The sequence below is a fragment of the Bombus bifarius genome, unplaced genomic scaffold (genome assembly GCF_011952205.1).
Source record: "Bombus bifarius isolate JDL3187 unplaced genomic scaffold, Bbif_JDL3187 scf7180000008163, whole genome shotgun sequence".
In the NCBI taxonomy this organism is placed as follows: Eukaryota; Metazoa; Arthropoda; class Insecta; order Hymenoptera; family Apidae; genus Bombus; species Bombus bifarius.
Window position 1 is genome coordinate 99,664 of NW_022884485.1, and position 21,283 is coordinate 120,946.

The 21,283-nt window shown below is 33.8% G+C and overlaps 2 protein-coding genes and 1 long non-coding RNA gene across 5 annotated transcripts; 2 read left to right on the forward strand and 1 right to left on the reverse strand.

Annotated features, from left to right (window-relative positions):
• Positions 1-1,403: 1,403 nt before the first annotated feature.
• Positions 1,404-3,693, forward strand: LOC117208900 (RWD domain-containing protein 1). The gene is made up of 4 exons (XM_033450407.1): positions 1,404-1,616; positions 1,799-2,148; positions 2,235-2,421; positions 2,513-3,693. The coding sequence occupies exons 1-4, from the start codon at positions 1,547-1,549 to the stop codon at positions 2,623-2,625; spliced, it is 720 nt and encodes a 239-aa protein (XP_033306298.1). The 5' UTR covers positions 1,404-1,546; the 3' UTR covers positions 2,626-3,693.
• A 443-nt stretch (positions 3,694-4,136) lies between these two features.
• Positions 4,137-16,382, reverse strand: LOC117208898 (NADP-dependent malic enzyme-like). 3 transcript variants are annotated; one of them, XR_004487788.1, is made up of 12 exons: positions 15,992-16,017; positions 10,520-10,694; positions 10,102-10,260; positions 9,343-9,524; positions 8,635-8,944; positions 8,371-8,553; positions 8,055-8,280; positions 7,849-7,991; positions 7,480-7,774; positions 6,988-7,132; positions 6,050-6,346; positions 4,137-4,370 (listed from the first exon to the last, which is right to left on the reverse strand). XR_004487788.1 is itself a non-coding variant. In XM_033450405.1 (11 exons), the coding sequence occupies exons 1-11, from the start codon at positions 16,015-16,017 to the stop codon at positions 4,364-4,366; spliced, it is 1,851 nt and encodes a 616-aa protein (XP_033306296.1). In that variant the 5' UTR covers positions 16,018-16,382; the 3' UTR covers positions 4,137-4,363. The 3 variants fall into 3 exon arrangements, 2 of the variants coding, with proteins under 2 accessions (XP_033306296.1, XP_033306294.1); XM_033450405.1 differs by lacking the exon at positions 6,050-6,346 and having other exon boundaries at positions 15,992-16,382; XM_033450403.1 differs by having other exon boundaries at positions 4,282-6,346.
• LOC117208901 lies at positions 16,371-18,860 on the forward strand. The gene is made up of 2 exons (XR_004487789.1): positions 16,371-17,332; positions 17,436-18,860. It is a non-coding gene; the product is annotated as an uncharacterized LOC117208901 (long non-coding RNA).
• The last annotated feature ends 2,423 nt before the right edge of the window (positions 18,861-21,283 follow it).

Sequence of the window (21,283 nt, forward strand, 5' to 3'; positions counted from 1 at the left end):
GCGGCGGGTTAGCCGGCGAATTTCGGTTGACGAGGAGTGGGGAGTGGAAGACTCGCAGGTAAGTCAAGCGTGCACGAATAAGAGTCGTCAAATTCCCAGAAAAGATATGTTTTCAATAGCGAGTGTATTATGTTTCAAATAAAGAAAAAAGAAATAAGATGTGTGTAGAAAATAAACGCTCAATGTTTACTTAGTTTACTAATACTAGAAAATAACACTCACAATAATATAGTTCCCATGAAAACAATTTATGGATTTAAAAGATAGAATATCTACGCTTAGAAATTTAGTGTATATACATATACATACAGTGATAATTTTATTTGATTAAATAAAGTTGATTTAATAGATAGAAAGATTAAAAATAATATGATTGAGGTTAAATATGATATTTAGTGTTACCAATAAAAATGTTAAGTCTGATTATTGCTTCATTTTGGTACAATCGGTTCAGTTCTATACGTTAATTCTAAAATTTTGATTTTTTTTGTGCAAATCATCACTACAGAAACGACTTTGAAAGAATAGAGACATATACATAGACGTTAATACAACTTCTAATTTGTCACATTGCTGCATGGGATTCGATGATATCTTCTTGACGATTACCTTGGTGATGACCTCCTTTGAATTACTGCAGCATCGATGTCAACGAATTCACATCGAATTGTGAGTCGCATACTTTACCGTTCCTCTGGTCATCCAATCATGTCGTAGTACAAAAGGTCCGAATCGACACGAATGACTAGTTGTATTATTTAGAATTTTTTACGAACGTACTAACCTCGGATATTTATTATACCCATGAATAGTAACATACTTTTTATGTGTCTTATTTATTAGTCGAGGATAGGTCTTCTTGCACTTCGCGATTTTTTATATTAATGAAATGATATTGATTATTAAAGTTCATCATTATATTGGGCAAATCGTGGATTTATATTAATGTTCTGGGAAACTAATTACGGGTTAAATCACGAAGTAATTTACGTCGCGAAGTAATTTAAATTTCGCGTTTTCGTTTAAAGCTGGGCACAGATATTTATTTCGGTTTGAATTATTGATTGCGTTTGCTTTACTGTTACGGTTTATGAGATATCGCGATTGTTCTTAACTTTGATTATAAATTGCTGTAAATTCATAGAAATCAACATTACAATTTATCGCCTTCTATTTTATTGAATGGAATAGAACATAGAATAAAAAGTGTATTAGGTATCTCTCTTGCATTTATACGTTTAACAGATTAAGATCTTTTCATAGCTATTGTCTTTATCGCTTTCAAAAATTGAATTTTGAATGTAATTCGTACGTTCGCCGTAGCAGATCGGTATTTCAGAAAGTGAGATACAAAGTTTCATATTGTGATGTCTATTCTGTAGGTATCTACCTAGTCAATGGTATTGTTTGTCGTACACTGCTACGGCGCCGTCCACCGGTTCACAACTTGTCACGATTTTATCATGATTTCATGTAACTTATTACAAGGAATTAATTAAGTACGCAACATAAAACATTTTTAACAATTCATTTTATTTTAATCATTATGGATTATAAAGATGAGCAACACAATGAGATCGAAGCTTTGGAGTCAATTTATTGTGGAGAATTGGAAAGTATGCATGGAATGTCCAATAACCTACAAATTTGTTTATATATTGTAAAATATATTACTTTATAAAGAATTACGTATAATTATTGTTTGTTCGTTTCTTAGTTAATTTATTGAAACAATAGATGTTAAATAATGTTCTGCAGTTCTAATTTTGAGATTTTTATAAATGGAACATTTCTTCAGTTTTAGCTGTAGAACCATTTTATACATTTTCCATACCTATTAAAACTGAAGAGTATGAACCAGGTACTGGGAATGGTCTCAGCTGTTCATTGGAATTTACATATACTGAAAAATATCCAGATGAGTCACTTCTTATATCGATAGAGGAACATGAAAACTTTGAAGAAGGAAATGCTGAGAAATTGAAGGAACATCTGATGGAACAAATGAATGAAAACCTTGGAATGGTCATGGTATTTACTTTAGTTAGTGCTGCTCAGGAGTGGCTTAATGTACAGTGGGATAAAATTAAATTGAAAAGAGAAGAGAGTGCGGCACAAAAACTCAGGGAAGAGGAAGAAGCAGAAAGAGTAAGATATATCTAACATTGTAAAAATATTAAAATAAGATTAATCTCATTGATCTTGTAATATAAAAAGCTCTTACATTGTCATAGAAAAAGTTTGAGGGAACACGAGTTACGGTTGAAACATTTTTAAGTTGGAAAGAAAAGTTTGATGAAGAAATGGGATACACGAAAAGAAGAGAAATGGCTGAGAGAGAAGGGAAAAAATTAACTGGTAGAGAATTATTTATGACTGATAAAACGTTGGATCAGTCTGATCTGAAGTTTTTGGATGATGGTATTGTTTTAAAATGCTTAATTTATTTAATTTAAGTTGAGCTATGCAAAATATTTATAAGTATTATAATATTGCTTTTTTAAATTCTTAGATTCTGTTAAAGTAGACGAAAGTCTATTTCAAAATCTTGATGATTTGGACCTAGAAGATGATGATGATGACGATCCTGATTATGAGCCGAACATTTCTGATGATAGTGCCTAAATAAATATGCTATAGTTCTCCACTATTATTTATAAAATAATTCCTATTCATTGAGTGTTTAAATACAAATTTAGTACTTAAAAGTATCGTTTAAGTACTAGAGTTTAGATGACAGATAGACATGTTCGAAGCAAATCTACCAATGTAAAATGAATTCATTAAAATTTATAGCTGCCATTTGCATTTTGTATAATGGCTGAAATTTTATACATATATGTATGAAAGGGAATAGATATATTTAATAAGGAAAATAATTTTTATAATTATGTATATGACAATCTTTTTCATAAAACTTTGTTTAATGAATCCAAAATAATCATTTTTCTTGCACTTATAAATGTCCAAAAGTATCTTCATTCGAATATCGGAGCAAGAATATAATGAAATAAATACACATTAACGACCATAATTTAACATTTATTCATAGTTTTAGTGTTTAATGTATACATTCAGTAACAAATTCTAATGAGCACATAGTTGCATTTGAATAACTTGAATTCCTCTCGTTCTAGGGAATATGCATACATTAATACAGAGATAAGAAATGGCTAGCGGGACGGCACAGGGGGCAAGGGAAGTACATACTGATCTTTATTGTTCGCCGTCACGTGTTGCTATATGGTCTTGATATGTGACATTTTCGACCAATAAGCGTGTTTGTCTTCGTGATTGTATTAGGTCTACTAGAAATAATCATAGGAAATAATGTGAAAATATCCAATCGGACCCGTATTCATTTTTTTAGCCATTTTTCACCTTTGTAATAGTATAATCTGATATAATTCAGAATAATTTAGAAGAGAGGTGTTATATTTGTCACGTGATAGTAATAATCAAATCCATGTTGTTCATCAATGTTTCTATTTCACGGAACATATAGGAATCTTGTGACAGAATTTTTACTTTTGTATATTTACTTAACTTAAAAGTGACAATTACAATACAGTACAAAAAACACGGTTTTTACAATGTTGCCTTTCTATCTTTTTTCTTGATGACAGTGTTTGTTAATGCAATATAAAACTATGATAAAATCGAACAAACGAAGTGACAATTTACATACATACATATGTGGCCTTACATAGTATACTTAACAGAACAGAACATATCTTCGTGTTTAGAAATTTTTACTCTTTTGATGATTATAAATATCGCCTTTTTTAAGATATAATATATCATACTAAATTTCACACGATTAATTAGATTACAGTTTTTGAAAAAAAATTTGTTCATATATTAATAGAAATTCAAATGATAGATAATATATCAGCAATATATTGACGTAATTCCTACAAGCAATAACTATTCACTAATTTCTTCTTTAAGTGTTCAAAAGAAAGTATCACAATATAATAATACTTTTTGATTTACATACATTAGTCGTTCAATTTAAATACAAATAAAAATAAAAGTTATAAATAAATAAAATAAATAAAGATACGGATCTGAAATTAGTGAACAGCCTACGTACATATACATATATATATGTACACGTACATATATATATAAAATATAATTGTGGCTTTAAATTAATAATAAATAAGTACGGAGTATCAGCACTTAAAGAAGTTGGTTTAAGAACTGAATTTCCTGATGTATCAGAATAAAACTTTTGTTTAAAGGATTATGGGAGTGTAACCATCTTTTGAGTCATTCTGTTTGAAATTTGACTCGAATTAACTTAAAACGACTGTATATACGTCAGAGCAGTCGTCTTGTCTTTTAACTCGCCAACACGTCATAATCTGTTGGGAGAAGAACACGGTTAGTAATGATGTAATAATACTTTATTAACGTGTTACGCTTAACTAAGTGACGATTTGCGACTGTATTCAGCTACATACATAAGAAATCAGATTGTGACATGAATATATCTCTTCCAATCGCTGGTCTAATGTACTATCACTCGACACCGAGATTTCGTCACTTGGCTAAACTCACTGTGACATTTTAAAGTGTAAAAGTAAACAACGAAATTCGTAGTAGCAAACATTCTCACGCATTGTATCCGGGCTCAATAACCGGCATTTTGGCTAACTAACGATCAATTACATGTTATATGACACATACAAACACATTTTATGCATGTATAGTATACGTTTCGTGCGGTTTCTCGGAATTTTATATTGGACAGAGCATGCGAAACTCGACAAAATATATCGTTATAAATCTAGAATAAAATATTGATCTATATATAGCGCGTTTTTAATACGTCTTCGTGAAAATAGACACTCTTTGATACGTAGAGAAAAATAAGTCGTACTATTTGATTTGTATAGAATTGCTTTATACAACAATTGCCCGAAAAGTATAAACACCGAAAATATTTCAGGAACAAATATGTAACTGCATGTATATTTTAGGATATGAAATACATATCTAATGATCTCATTACCGTTTGCAAAATACTTTTTACATGTGACACACAGACATTCAAATAGCAAATTCGAAACCAGTTTTCGATTATGTCGGTATGTGCTATCGGTAGCTTTAAACATTACATTATTTTACCCGTAAAATGTTATTCGCTTACGCGCGAATATATTTGAGCAAACCTAAGATAAATTTGTCTATAATTTGAAACGGATACTAATTGCAAAAGCAACGATCAAACGTGTTGTATTAAAAGTCACAAATGACAGTTGTTTTTGCATAATCTCACTACTATCTTTTCCCTTTCTTATTTATAAAATGATGTTTATTTATTAAAAGTATATATAAAATATGGCAAAATAAAAATGTGACAGCACTAAAGTGTGCTTCAAGTGCACCAATCATCTTTGGACCGTACATTTGTTCAATTTGATTGGGATTTCTTTTGGGGAAGTAGATTGACTCTTCAGGGTGAGAGGAGATTGGGACATATTGGCATCGTCCGAAAAGGAAAAATCGGGTAACCTTAAACATACAGTACAATATGTATTTGATTTTTACGAAAATTCGTTCCTATGTCGAAAAAAATGTTATTTATAAAATAACATCTTTCAGAGAGAATCCCTCGAAATACTCGAAATAAATGAAAAAAAGAAAAAATGAAATTTCTAGTCATACTTAGAAACAATCGTATGTATTGGTGAAATTTTTCATTTTATTTGTTATCAATTTTACGATCGAAAAATTTCACTGTACAAATATTTACTTAATTTTATTACGTTATGTTTGTATATGTATACTTAGGTGTGTATATGTATAATATAAAATCATACACGTACTATGCAGGCGTACCTCTATGTGTCATATCGGTTCTTGTGTCTTTCTTTTATGCAACATAAATGTAGGGCATAGAGGTGAATAACAACGTTATAAACTTTCCTTAAATACTTTCACTGGTTAATACCTAGTACGGTTTTGAACGATAAACTAGCAATCCTAATATTGCATATGAGATGAAGGAGAACGTTAAAATACTGCAATGTTAGCTTACTGAGACATTCGATGCTGTAATAATAGCACTATGTAACTGTTTCTCGTGCTTAACACCTCGTGCAAGTTATATGGTAAAAGCACTGGCATTAGTCACTGACAGAGTAACAGTCCTTACAGTTAAAATTGTTTTACAACCGCATTGTTGCCTGTACTTGTGTCACGACCTGTCTTATAGTTTCGATACAGGATACAGCGATATTTTTATTGATAATGGTAATAATGATAGCTTCTGAATATTCCGCCCGGTGAAATCCGCTACAGATGTTTTAAATCGTGGCGGATTTCTACAGTGTCTCTGAAAAAGATTAATTAAGCTTCAGCGGCCTGCACCGAAGTCAGTCACTGATGAGCAACGAGCATACGATAACGTAAACAGCTAAAGAAATAGTTGAACTATGATTCATACAACAAGCGTTTAATATGAAAGATAGCTGTGCAGAGAAAAGATATTCCTTTCAACTTTTTTTAGCGTTTAGAAATTAGAAATTAACACATAATATTCTATAGCCTTTTCTTCGCAGAAGATAATGAATATGCGCTAGCTAAATACTGAACGTTTATGATTAACTATATTTGTAGTTAATTGCAACAACAAAAAAAGTTTCAGTTTCTAAGTGATATTAAAGAAAAGTATTAAAAAAAACTAAGAGAAATAAAGCAATGCTACATTTTATGCACCTCTGCAAGAGAGATTAAAAAGCGACATGCATGTTAATGTATTCACTGAGTTGATGTTAATTTGCCTACTATCATATCTTTAAACTTACTATTTCTTGTATGCACTATTGCCTTTCTAAACAAATTCTAATGTCATTAATTCCTATTAGTCTACGCATCCCTACATTATTTCTAAAACGCTTCCTTTTTTAAACAAAAGTGTTTTTACAATAAAATGAGAAATGCTAGACGGAATTGTTAATTTCATATCATACTTACTTATCTGGTAAAACACGTGGTTTGGCATAATCTCCTGGCCAGTCGTAAAGATTTGGCAGTGGACTGTCATAGTTAGCATCGTACATCTTACTTACAATAAATTCGCGTTTGTCTTTTGGTTCTGGATATTCACTTGCCAATCCAGCTGATAAATGAGATAAAATTTGAGATATATTGTTCAAAACCACATTTAAAAATTTAATATCATTATTACATATCACATTATCACAGTGTGCTCAGATAAAGATGCTAGAAGATTTAGGAGCCACTTATACAAGCCAAAATACAACGGTAATTAAGAAAACAAAAGATCGAGACTTTTATTAATTAATGATATTTAAAAATCTCGAACGTAATTCTTACATTCTTCATTTTTAACTTATTGTGGCTTCCAGAAGCACCTTCAATGTTCTACAATCTTTGTTTGGGCACCTTGTATATTGTTACTGATTTGAAAAATTAAACTTAAATATACGTAGTCAAAGAACTTACTTTTAGCGTAAGCGTAGTTAGCAATTCGTACGGCGATATCAATTGAACATTCACGAATAGTGCTTAACGGTGGGTAGAGACTGCCCACTTCGAGATCTTCGTCTTTCACGTGATCAGCAACAGCTTGAGCCGAGATTAGGAATAAATCTTCTGTAATGTGATGACATCCAGTCGCGATGACGCCCAATGCGATTCCAGGAAAAATGTACGCGTTGTTTCCTTGTCCAGGTTTATATACTTTTCCGTTATAGTGTACTTCGCCAAACGGAGAACCCGACGAGAAAATGCATTTTCCCTAAGATACAAAAAGTTATCGTATTTTTCTGCACGCTTCGAATAAAGTTTTATTAATACAAATAATTTTCATACATTTGTATGATCGTAAGCTTGTTGAGCCGTGCACTCTGCTTTGATAGTTGGATTACTCAATGCAAAGATCAGAGGTCTTTCGTTGTTTTTGGCCATTTCTTTCAAGACTTCAGGAGTGAATGCTCCTGCTGCTGCTGAAGCACCTGTACCAACATTCTTACTTTAGATAGAGATGAAAGCATGTCGATAAATTAAGGATTACGTACCAATTAGAACAGTTGGTTTCACTTCTTTTACAACTTCCAATAGTGATTTCATCACTTTGTAATCTTTCGCATACCAGATCTTGTGACCTTCCAGGTTACCTTCTGGTCGATTTTTAACGAGCAATCCATCAATATCCATCATCCAAATATTATCACGAGCTTCCTGTTCGGTACAACCATCTGCTTCCATCGCTTTAACACAAAGGTCAGCTATTCCAATAGCTGCCTATATTAATTAAAAAAGATTTAAGAGCCAAAATAGGACGTGACTATAAAAATAGTGATCTGTTTTTATGATATATAAACTATTGCATACCTCACCAGCACCCAAAAATACGAATTTATTTTGGGACATAGATTTCTTGGTTATTCTTTTCGATGCTAAAATTCCAGCAACCGCAACCGCGGCAGTACCTTGTATATCATCGTTAAACGTACAATACTTGTCACGATATTTATCTAAGAAACGAAAGGCATTGTGATTTCCGAAGTCCTCGAACTGTAACAGTACACTAGTATGAAATATTTATTATATGTAACTAAATTGAAGGAAAAGAAACGGCATCGTTTGTAATCGTACTTGAATGAGAACATTTTGGCCATATTTTTTCACGCAAGCAGCCATAAATTCATCAATCAATTCATCATATTCAGCGCCTTGACTTCTGGGTTTGTTAAGACCAATATAATGAGGATCGTCTCTCAGCTGTTCGTTATTTGTGCCGACGTCGATAGTAATTGGTAGGCATTGATGTGGTTTTATGCCAGCCAGGGCGGTGTAAAGAGCTAATTTTCCTACCGGAATTCCCATCCCACAAGCACCGAGATCACCGAGACCGAGAATTCTCTCTCCATCTGTTACGCAAATTGCACGAACCGCTTGCTCAGGCCTAAATATAATGTTACGTGATAAATTATATTCGTGTAAACTAATGTAAATTACTGTAAATCAATCTATATTTTACAAGAAGAGGAAATATAATTTAAAATATGTTATTTTATAAAATTGATTTATGGTTTAAAAAATTCAGTGCAGATATGAAAGTTTTTAATCTAACTTTACATGCTTTGTAAATCATAGAAACACATTACAAAGTTTTGAGTGCTAATCTATTCAATAATTTATTCCATTAGCTCCCAAAAGAAGGTACATACTTATCCATATCTTCGAAATATAAATTTCAAAGATATGAATACATGAAACATAAATATGTATATTTAATATAAAAACAACGGTAATATAATTCAGGACTCAAAGTGCTAATTTGCACTTGTATGAAATACGAACCAGTTGTTTAGGATCTCGTAAATGTGACCTTTATCATATATTGTGATAAATAATCCACGGGGTCTACGGTAGATAACGCCGAACTTCTGACAGGCTAATCCCACGGTAGGAGTATATACGATTGGCATCATCTGCTCGATGTTTTCACTTAATAGACGAAAAAACAATCTCTCGTTTCTTTCCTGCGAATTAACCGATTCGTGAATCATCACTTCGAATTTGGCAATTATCGATATCTTATCCATTTCAGCGACTTCGAAGATTTTTGGATATGTTGTTAGAGCTATAATACTAGACAACATTTTCTTATACATGTAACCATTGCTCGGCCTTATAGTCTTAGCCAAAGCTATCGATATCACTACAGTGTGAACTTTGTTTGTAAATGTACGTTCGTGACAGCATGTCAATCGGTATTGGTAGCCAGCTGCCTCGTGGCCTAACCCAAATCTATATAAACTATAATCAAGAAATAAGAAATAGGTTTTGTTCATTTTATCTGGTCGCCTTGAGGATGCCGCCTATCAAGCTGATGCATAGTTAACCAACGCACAGTTAAAACATAGATACAGATAGATAAAACATAGTATTTTGGAAATTAAGGCCAATTGGGAGTTACATGTATAGGGGGAAAAATGAGGAAAGTGTTGATTTCTTCAATGTATCCAAAAGTTATCGAAATCGGTGAGGTGGGTGAGATATCGATAATTACCTTGAATTTTATATGTTCTTAGAATCGAAAATTATTTCTTATTTTACCTGTAATTCCACGAGATAAAGATACCGATTTAAATCTTCAGTATACTTCATGACCGAGGCCTTGCACAGAGCCAATTGTTCTTCCTGAGTTTTGAATCTTGGTGGTTGCAAGCCGTGTATACCTAAGGATATTCTTTCTCGCAAAGTAAATGCCAGTCCCTGAATAAGAATACCAGATCTTTGAATATCTCAAGAAGAGGTACACTTCTGTGATAAATATCTGTTTTCACAATGAGGGAACTTTATCATTTGATCGATGATAAAAAAAAAATTATTTCTTTCTTCGGGTTTTCTGGAGACTGCCCTCTGTTCGTTAGATTTAAATTACAGTTTTAAACAAAGAATTAAAATTTATGAAAGAAAAAGTATAAAGATATTTTATAAGACATGGTAGCTAATGGAGATGAATTTTAAATACCTTATTAAGTCGAGGGTCCCTCAAATGGCCAATACCTTTCACCATATTGATAGGTACGACATCTCCAGACACTTCGTGGATTTCTCTGTATATCCTTTGAATATCTTTTGCAGCAGGATGCGTAGGTGGCAGCATTCGCGCCCATGATCCTGCACAATTTCTGCTGCTGGGCGATCTAGTAATCATCGTAAAGAAATAGTCATTTCATCTGTTTTTTTTCATGTAAATTATTTTTATAATTGCACAAAAATGTTGTCAATTTTCAAGTTCGATTTTCTTGGAAACTTCGAGCTCGTGACTTCACACAGAAAATTTAATATCTTCGACTTATTTCAGAATAAAGTTAGGGTAATCTTCCTCTACCAATTGTCTATTCCTTGCCAGATGAGAATTAATTAAACACGCGTGTATACACGTCTTTAAATTAATCTTCTCAAAAATAAAGCTTTCGGCATATTTTTTTTATTCTTGACTATAGAATCTCTATATTCTATGAATTTAATAATAATTAGTTATTACGTTGGTTGGTGTTTGTACGAAATATATGCAATGTCTTGTCAAAGAAGGATAATTTATAAGAGGGATTAAAAGATAATACTCTTTTAAGAGTTTTCTTATCTCTGAAACGATAACAAGCGTAAAATAGTGTAAAAGTTGATGTTCCTCGTTTCTCGCAACCTAATTTAAGCAATTTCGGGAGAAGTAAATTTGCTAGAAATAGAAGCTTAATATCCCTCTGCGTTTAATTGAAAACATTTCCCGTTTCGTTCATAACTCCACGTTATAAACATCGTATATTGTTCGTTCCCTAGCTATTAGTAAAATTGTATTTAAAATTAAAACATCCGTTGGTTTATGAATCCTCAACACAAATGCTTGCCAATTAGTACGTTCAACCGAATGAATGAATCATGTACGTAACGTTCGATGCGTGAGAACGAGTTAAAACTCTACTTAGCTTTTCTAAAAACCGATTAACGTCAGTCAGAAAGTTTCTGTTCAATTCTATCATGATCGACGGCTTTTTTTTTTTTTAACGACAAACACTTGTTGCAAAAGCAACTTGTTGAGGAAACGATAAAGGCTCGAACGATTTTAAAGGAAAACGTTTGAAACAAATTGAAAAAAGTTAACTGACTTACTGAAGTATGATTAGTGAAATTTTACAATTTGTAAATTATCGATACCAGTTTTTCTACGATACAGTCAGAGAAGATATAATACGATGGGTGTTTTATTAAAAATACACATTTCTCCTGTTCAGTGCGTGTTTGTTTTTTTTAGCAAAAAATTAATCAAAATGAAATTTAATTTCAACTTGCCCATATGTTTTATGCTTATATCGTGATATTTTGCATCGTACACGCAAAGATCTCAGCATTTTTAGTTAGGTTAGAACTGCCGCGTCGGAAGCTTAATGTCACGGATAGTACAGATATCGATTTTACGATTGACAGATATAACTACGATTATATTCGTATTCTTCTTTTACGTAACCGCACGAAAGAGCCGCAAGCGCATACAATCGATTTGTAGTAAATCAAACTATCGGCAGAGATTGAAAATGTCAAAGTGGAGAGTTCGTATCGATTAAGGACGCGTTGAAAGCATTGTAACCAGAGAAACCGAGCGGAATGTGGATAACACGATACCCTGTCATTTAATCGTATATTCATTAGACTTAGAATAAATTCTGCATAAGTGGTAATTTGACACGTTCGCACATTCGTCATTGGCCATGGTCTTTCAAACTAAGCTAACAAAGAGTTGCACGAATAAAAGTTGCAACGTTACAAATTGGGAAAAAACATTTTCTTAAACTAGAAATCGGGATTTGCTTTGTTAGCTTTAAATGCTATACAAGATTTAAATAAACAACTCTTAAATGTGCAATAACAGTGTTTAAATGTAAATTATGTTCGTACGTTGAAGATATAATTTGTGATTTTTAAGGTCGAGCGATTTCCTCGCTATTCGGTAAATTTCATGGTCGCTTAATACGAACAATAATTCGCGAAGGTGAGGATCAAGTGCATTTAGCTGTTCGTTTCGAATTCGACAAGATTTCTGAGTCATAGATAATAACTGGACATTGCACAATAAAATCTTATCGGTTTGATCTGGTTATAACTAAACTATGGAATTAAGGCACGTGACTGCAATTGATTATACATACTTCATGGGTCGAGGTAGGATGAAGATGCCTGTTTCTAGCAGCGCTACGTTTCGTACGACCAAATTTCGTAGTAGTAGGCGTGCAATGATATTTTTTTTGATATTTTATTTTGATAATTGATATTTTTTACTTTCAAGAATATGTAACTAGGTAGCAAAAACGTTATTGCATTTCTGTAAAGAGAACGGGCCGATCTATAATTATTTCAATGGCAGGCTGCCAAATTTAAACAAATAACTCTGAAAAATACGTTGGTGGAAACGTTTATGTCCTGGACGAACATCTATTTCATAACGATTATCAGTCGTTTCAGAGAAATCATTGTTATATTTTATCGCTATTAAGATAATATTATCGGATCGTCGTTGAAAATCGTACTCTCGGTTCCGATAATTTACACGTTCAGAAGGGTAATATTTATTCGTTGTAAAACGTAGAAACGAGCGTTCATGGGATAATATTAGAAGATGCTTGAGGATGAACAATTTTGCGTATCAAACTCTCTTTTCGATCGAATCGGAACTTCCTTCTGTACGCAACTCATTTGTATGATCAGCTTTGACCTATATCAGCTCTATCATATGGTAGCTTGGTCATTACGGTTTCCTCGGTATTAGCTGGGTGCAGCTACATGACATAGCGTTGACGTCATTTTCTGGAAGCACGTGTGTTTGTAAAGACTATTTGTTATAAAGCCAGGAACAATAAATATTTGCATACGTAAAATTACAATGTGTTCGCTAGCTTTGCGAAATACCTGTATACACAGTTTACGATTTGAAAGTTAAACAATAAACACGGGATCATCTTCACAAATGTTGGACGATGTGTTAGAATTTGCAAAAATAGACTCGAGCAATTTTACATTTACGATTTAAAATTTACTTTATAGTGTATCTCTTTCATGGATTACTTTTAGAAATCTTTTTTGAAAAAAAAAGAGCACGTGATAGACAAAGCGTTGAAGTCGATACGTTGAATAAATAATATTACGATCGAACGATGCTGAACGTATGAAAAACCATCGATTTTTCTTTTTTTTACATAACATAATTCATAGTTAAGATATACGTTATACGATAAGGTATATAACCAATAATTTAAATAACTATGAAAAAATCGGTAAGTTATCTTTCTACTGTTTTGTGGCCATTAATTGTTATATTATCTTAAAATATTTTACTAATTTGAAAGAACTTGACATTTAAGTAAATTTCGTAAATTTTTCAGAACTGAACTACATCCCACGTACAAAACGATTGTTTACATGCCTTACGTAAGTTAGTCGATTCAAAGTATTATGTACAATACCAATATAACTTTATTGGTATGTAATGGCTATGGTCTATGAGTATACCGTAATTTCCAGAGATTAATCTGATGACTAATCGCTTGTAATCGAAGCAAGAACATTTTTCTGCATGATCGGTTTATGACTTTTCCTCACTCACTGTTAGAGAAACATTTAAATTATGAAATATGAAACTTTTAATATTTAAAAGTTAACGCATGTAATAACAAAGATGAACAGAGGTACTTGACGTCAGAGGTACATAAAATAATTGTTAAATGGCGAGGAAGCTTATAGATAAACATTGGTATCTTTTTTATTTAAAAAATAACGTTGACAAATAAAAGAGTAGAAACTAAGAATTTAACTTTTATTGTTTCTAATTAAATTACGTTAATATATAATTTCATTTTTCTTCGAACGATTAATATTTGTCTATGAACGAGTAACGCTAAAACGCAAATATTTAATATTCAAATAAGAAACGAGGACCTAGACAGCTGTTAATTCGTATTTATAGATTACCTTCCAAGTTTATACTAAACATCTATTTAAACTCCTCTTTATCTCCATTGACCTTGTATTACTTGACGATGATATTTTTTTATGGAAGAATAGCATTAATCTAACGAAATAAAATACACATTTAAGATAATGTTGTAAATATAAAAAGAAAATATTGTTAAGAATTTCAGTACCGTAGTAAAAGTGAGGATATAATAATAGTTTTATATTTTAACTTCTCCCTAACGTTAAATAACGTTAAATATTTTAAATATACAATTTTATTGCATATATTTCATTTAATATGCAACATGAAGTCTCAAATCGTATATCATGTTTGCAAAACTGGTAGTCACCAAATATACACAATCAGGAATGCATTAAACTCATGTAAACATGTATACATATGTGTAAGTTCTAGATGTCATAATAATAGTATTGGTTATTGTCTTATAGAACGAAAATAGAAAGAAGGAAAACAATCCAAGCAGTTCTCTTCTGTATACATTTACTATAAATGAATAATAATAAATTCGTGTCGTTTTTAAAACAATTCACTAAAATATAGCGAAGATCAATAAATATGGGTGGAAGAAGAACAAGAGAGGTCAAACGAAATGCAAGGACGTTCAACTCGAAATTTGTCGACGCTGGTTTCCACGAAGACATGATATTACACATTTCCAAGAACACCTCGAACAACGTCTAATATCGTTTGGTTATAAAAATAGATTAATTCACTGTATATGTATGTTCGTTTGAGAAAAGATGAATACAACGAGCGAAATACGAATTCCAGATACACATATGTATCTGGCAGCGTAGCTTGCTGCACGTGTTACGATCGATGGAAAACTTCGTTAAAACGATAGGTGCGCCAAAGGGAATCGAGCGAATGAACTATTCCGTACAAATAAACGATCACTTATTCATAAATAAGATTTAAAAAATGACGATAAGGCACGAGCAGAAAATTTCACCAGAAACGAACCCTTATTTTCTCAAATTTTTCGACAAGTATCAATCAGCACGTCCACGAGTCGATGTTCCGAGAGGAAGGAAAGACCAAACAGGATGCGATGATAGAGGGGATAAAATTACCGGCCCTTACACACGTTGTACGATACCGGCGGAAATTGGATGCTGCGGGATGAAGTATAGAGGAAACAAAGAGCGTGCGAAATGGGAAAATTTGGGAGTTCATCCGGACGTGAGCACGATACGATTTCGTTTGGCACTGTCCCACAGAACACACGGTAACCCCGTATCGATCGACGGATTCCCAGCGCGTTCCTATTTTCAGCACTGCATTGCGGCAGAAGCTAGGTTACGGCGGCCCTTCTCGTGTATTTCGCTAGTCTTTTCCGCCTCTCTCGGCGATCTGAATCGGCGCGCACGTGCGTGTCTTACGGTATACCGGTGTAGTAAGGTCGGGCTACGCGTTTAATCGAGATCCGTCGCTTCGTGTACGCGGTTTGTTGTAAAAATTTTTGATACTCACAATATAGACCTCTGCAGGACGAACATTTCGCTCCTCGCGTGCTTACAGCTGATCGCCTCCCACCCGACAGGATCACCGCGCGACTGCGCGTTTTCGGCTAATCGTGCTCTTACTTGCTTGCTTACCAATGCTGACCCGCTTGCCCGCGCTCACCACCGCCGCCGCTCTGTCTACTCTCGCACAGCTTCTTCCCTCTCGACTTCAAGTTCGTCCATATAGCCGGCTACGCATACGCACGGCTGCTCCTTCACGCGATACACCGCACTGCACACGCGCGCGATTCACGGTATACAATCTGTTGTCTTTCTACACGTCGATCGCACACCTTTCTTCCTTGCCAACCTCTTCACGTTTCCGTGTGCTCCGCGGACGCTAACTGTACTCTACGAGCAACTTAGTGTAAGTGAATCGATGTAAGAGCACAGATGTACCTCGCCTGTGGCGAGGGGCGATTAAACGTCACGAGAACACCCGAATTCTCCCGATCAGCGACTCTCATGTATTTGTTTCCTGATAGCATATCGCAAGAAGCGTCGCGACACTCTGGCAATTGACCTAATTTCTTTCATATATTGAATTGATTAAGAAATTTCGGAGCGCATTTTCGAACGCGCAAGAAAGGAACTTTTGAGAACTGCAAGTGTTTTCTGTGTTTGTCACAGTTACGACTAAGTAACGAGATTTTCTCTAGTTGATTTTTGAGAAAATTCGTCGAGCTGAGAATCAGGCATTTGTTTTGAGTATTTTTTCTAATAAGAGGATAGAAGAGAGTTTTGATTTTAGATGTTACTTATTATGGATAATTTTATATTTATTTGTCTGTTTCGTGATTCTCGTGAACGACGGATGATACCACCTGCGACACCACGAACTTTAAAATGCAGGTAACATCTGTGATACGTGGAATGAATATCAAACTACATACGCTCGCCGCGGTGTGCCGCTACGTGTTAGGTGAAAATGGTCTATTTCTGTATGAGAAATAACGAGGGTATCTTATCTATGATAACATCGCACGATAACAAATTTATCAAATAATTTGAAAATAAACATTGGTGTTTAAATTGTTTGTTCGATCAATTAAACATCGTAATAGTATCTATAAAACTTATTACTTACACTGATAATTTAATTGAAGAAATTCCGTTTTCACATTATTTATCAGAAGATCTATTTTATCGTCTTTAAGGTATTATTACACGAATATAATATTTATAAAAAAAAGGACATCTTTGGTTGTCCCTTCGCAAAAATGTTTTCGGAAATCGAAAACAAAGAACGTGACTCGTTTCTTTAAATAAACCAACGATACCCGGACACGGACATTAGCTGCATAAAAAAGTACGTTGAATCTAACGCATTTTATTCTGACGCAAACGGGACACGCTCTAAAATAAAAATAACATGTTAAGGAGATTTAATGGCGACAAACTTTTTTTTTTAGTGTAGCCCACCCGCACGCGTTTTATCCCAGTTACATCTACGTGCATCTGGCAAGTGACCAATGCCGTTAGAAAAACGGAAGGCTTTCAGCGCGTCCTTTGTAGGTTATTCTCACGTTTCGCACTTGAAAAAATAATTTTGTTAAAGAATAGTGACGTTTTACTGTTGTACGAGAGCTTGCACACCGTTTGTTCGCGTTCTAATTGCTACAGATAATTATCTCAAACAATTTCACTCGGACGTTTATACAACGCGAACAGAGTATTCTCATTTCATAGCACTTTAAGCTCAAGTGGCGAGATCTTTCCTTGGTTAACGATCTTGCAAAGTTATGGAGGAATTCAACCAGCGTCTCCAGGACCGTAGTGGCTTGTTTTCAGCGTAAAAAGAACACCGTAAAGCGAACAGGCAATGTGGGACGTGAAATTGATGAACAGGTTTTCGTGGTAAATCTACAAAGGAGTTCTCTACGTGGCGAACATCTGCGAAGTTCCTATGTATTCGATATTCTGATCGGTTAGCGTTTTCGATATAAACAGCTAACGTCATGGCTAGTATAAGTAAGGTCGTTTCGCCGCAAACTTTGGCGAATGCGATATACGTATCCGCGTTCTTCAAATACAAATACACGGTTGTGAATGCGGTTAATAAAGCGGATGACATAATGTTGAAGAATTTATTGCGCAAATTTATTGTGTAATGACATAAATCTTCTGCGTTGAAAGTAAAGATTCAGATCTCTTCACCTGTGACACTGTGCTATTTGCGTGTGATACCAAAGGCCAAGAATGAAAAATAAAATAAAATCGTGTAGGGACAAAGGATTAAAGTACGTATATATATTTTTGTAACATTTTATTAATTTCAGTCCAAATTTGTTCCTGCAAGAAAGACCGTTTCATCGTGAAAACTTCAAAGTGTTTTAAATTGTAATATTGCGTAAATTCTTTTTATAGTTTTCACGAAAAAGTAAATTCTTAATATTACAGGTTATGTTATTACTTTCATATCTCTTTTTAATGAAGTTTTTTTCTGCGGAATATGTATGAATTATTTTGTTAATTAAAACTGAACGAAGATTACTTGGAATAGGAGAAAATGAAAGACTGTGGTCATTTGAAAGCAATTTAAAATAAGAGTTTTTATTTTATATTGACACTATATGTATCACTCCAAAGTAACTTTTTATTCTAATTAATTGTTTAAACAAATGACGATAAAAATTAAGTTTTAATTACGTTTGACACAACTGTTCCGTGTCTTTATGAAATTTCTGATATCTGAAATGAAAACAGAGCAGCATATCCTTAAGATTGATAGTTTCGACAAGTAAAGAATAAAGTAAATTCTTAATAATGTCAGTTCCATTTAGGAATATATTTGTAGAAACCAGATTTTTGAAAATAAATACAGCTAGTTACGTATATAGCTATATTTCATGTATTTTTATTTTCAGTATATATTTGACTTGCTTTTAACGCCATAAATATAAAATATTATTTAACATCGTCGTAATAATTCATTTTAGGATGAAACCAGAAGACATTCGATTTTACTTAGGACGTTACTGTTTATATGCATCTACTCGAACGTTTCCCAAACAGAACTGAAATTAACAAATTCGTCTCGTTGTGACGCAAAGAAAAATGATTAGACGTCTCGTACAGAGTCATATGTTAAGGTTTATTAGGACAGTAACGATGATTGCATTACAGTTTAGTAACTTATGCGTGAGATGTTCCGGCAAGAGCCTCAAAACAGAATAAGAAAATACATCCGCCACTAGCGGATACCATAGTCGATGCTCCGATCAATGATCGCGCTTTGTCCGGAGCATGACTACGATGCTTTTGAACAGTTTTAACCGCAGGACAAAGTTTTGGAGCGCCCCAGGCGCAACTTTGATAACTTACAGGTCCCAGTAATATGCGGTGTGTAAGGATAAAAGTTTATTTTTTTATTTCTCTTTTGTTTCTTTGGACTCAGGAACTTGCTGCTAGGCCGCCCCTGAACTTCCTGCCTAATTACGGAGCGCTCGTTGAGTCGTAAATCGCAAGAGATTGAAATTTTAATAACTATTCAACTAGTTAAGTCGTTCTTGTACACATAGATCCTCCTTTAACTGCATACAAGTGCACTAATCTTCGCAAACTCAACTAGGCATTTTCTTTTTTTCTTTTTCTTTTTATTGTGGCAAATTAACTTTATAGAACGGCGCAAAAGTATAATCTCGCCTACGTTTAGAAGCGCGTACGTATATCAAATTCTCTGCGTTTAATACGTAGCTCCTAATAGAATCGATAAGTGTCGTTTTAATTAAGGCTTTAGCTGCAACGCGAAACGAACGAATTCGCCTGTTTATCGCTGTCTAAATCAATGTAGACGTGAGATTGAGTGCATGAAACGGAACAGCAAAATTAGTAGACCTCAGGTTCGAACCACCAATGCTACGACATATATCGTTCTCATTTAATTCCGCCACGTACCGAGCTTTATCGGTACGGAATGAAACAGCTTGACAATATACTGTTGTTGACAGCAACTCGAACGGATTAAATATAACAATATTTACAACGTGGTAGTTACATAGAAGCATTTCATAGTGCCAATTCGGGTGTACAACTTCCTAATAGTGTTTCTGCCGTATTCATCTCTTCATAGACAACATATAAATAACAATAAACGTAAGTGATAACTGCTCATATACATTGTACAGTCCATTTTTTACTTTCTCATGCGCACAGAGACGTTCAAATCGTAATCCACAGTCATACTCCTCTCTTTTACCTCTTTCTTTCTTTATAAATCAACTAGAAACTCGGGAGAAGTAGTCAACGCATTATAAACCTATTAAAAAATATCCACAGTAGTCTAACATACACAATGACAGTATTGCTACCTATCCTTATGTATCATTGGATACATCGATGCAATGTCGAACTCGCCAGAGTTTAACGATTTTATCTTCCTTCGATGTATCCTTGGCGCTTTAACATTTTTGAACATCAACGATGATCTTTGTATTCTCCTTGTTCGCTCGTTATAGTTTATTTGCTTTTGTTGTTCGTTACACGATATTATATTTGATCGACGTATCTTCGAGATTGACGGTCACAATGATTGTATAAAACCACATTACACTTCTGTTGCTGGCTATGCTTAAACGCGAGAAGCTCGAGGAAGCGAGCTTGATTTTCGGTTTACAGTTTGGCCGGTTTATAGTTTGAAATAATTTTCCAGGAAAGTGGCGGACCTTTGTGCGAAGTACCGCGAAACTATCGTTAACTTGGACGATAATGACTTTCTGCCTCGGCATGGCGATGTGCCGATGCATTTCTCCATTGTCTCTCCTTCATCCCTCTTTCTCGCATTGGTCGTTAAACATTTGTCTTTATTGATTATACCTGAAGTGGATGAAGTTTGAGCATGAAAGTTTTATGTATCGTGTTTTATCTTAACAGCCTCCGAGCTGCAACTTCTTACTCTGTTGTCTTTTCATTAAACCGCGACTGTTTGCACATTTCCTGAACTATTCGCTCTTGCTTCGGTTCGAAACAGAATCTAACTATTGTTTAAGTGTCGTTCATTGTCGTTTTGAACGTAGCTTATCAGGGACAGAATTGAGAATCAATAGGTCAAGCGACGAAAAACTCGATTACTTTGTTTGTTAAAAATATCCCAATTATTCATGCAAATATATCACAAAATACATTAAAAATTGTGTATCACTTGCTGTTAGACTACACAGATTGTTATTCATATATTCATATAACTAGAGCGTATAATAAAATGATTCTTCCTTAAGAACGAAATATTCCTTCTCAGCAACTCAGCTTTTGGTTTCAATAA

Excerpts from the sequence above, each read along its gene's own strand:
- LOC117208900 (XM_033450407.1), top strand. The coding sequence starts at position 1,547 with ATGGATTATAAAGATGAGCAACACAATGAGATCGAAGCTTTGGAGTCA. Across the intron at positions 1,617-1,798 it reads TTATTGTGGAGAATTGGAAA|TTTTAGCTGTAGAACCATTT; the intron begins GTATGCATGGAA and ends ACATTTCTTCAG. Across the intron at positions 2,149-2,234 it reads AAGAGGAAGAAGCAGAAAGA|AAAAAGTTTGAGGGAACACG; the intron begins GTAAGATATATC and ends ACATTGTCATAG.
- LOC117208898 (XM_033450403.1), bottom strand. The coding sequence starts at position 16,017 with ATGTTCGTCCTGCAGAGGTCTATATT. Across the intron at positions 10,695-15,991 it reads GTCCTGCAGAGGTCTATATT|ATCGCCCAGCAGCAGAAATT; the intron begins GTGAGTATCAAA and ends GATGATTACTAG. Across the intron at positions 9,525-10,101 it reads TTTATCTCGTGGAATTACAG|GAAAGAAACGAGAGATTGTT; the intron begins GTAAAATAAGAA and ends GTTAATTCGCAG.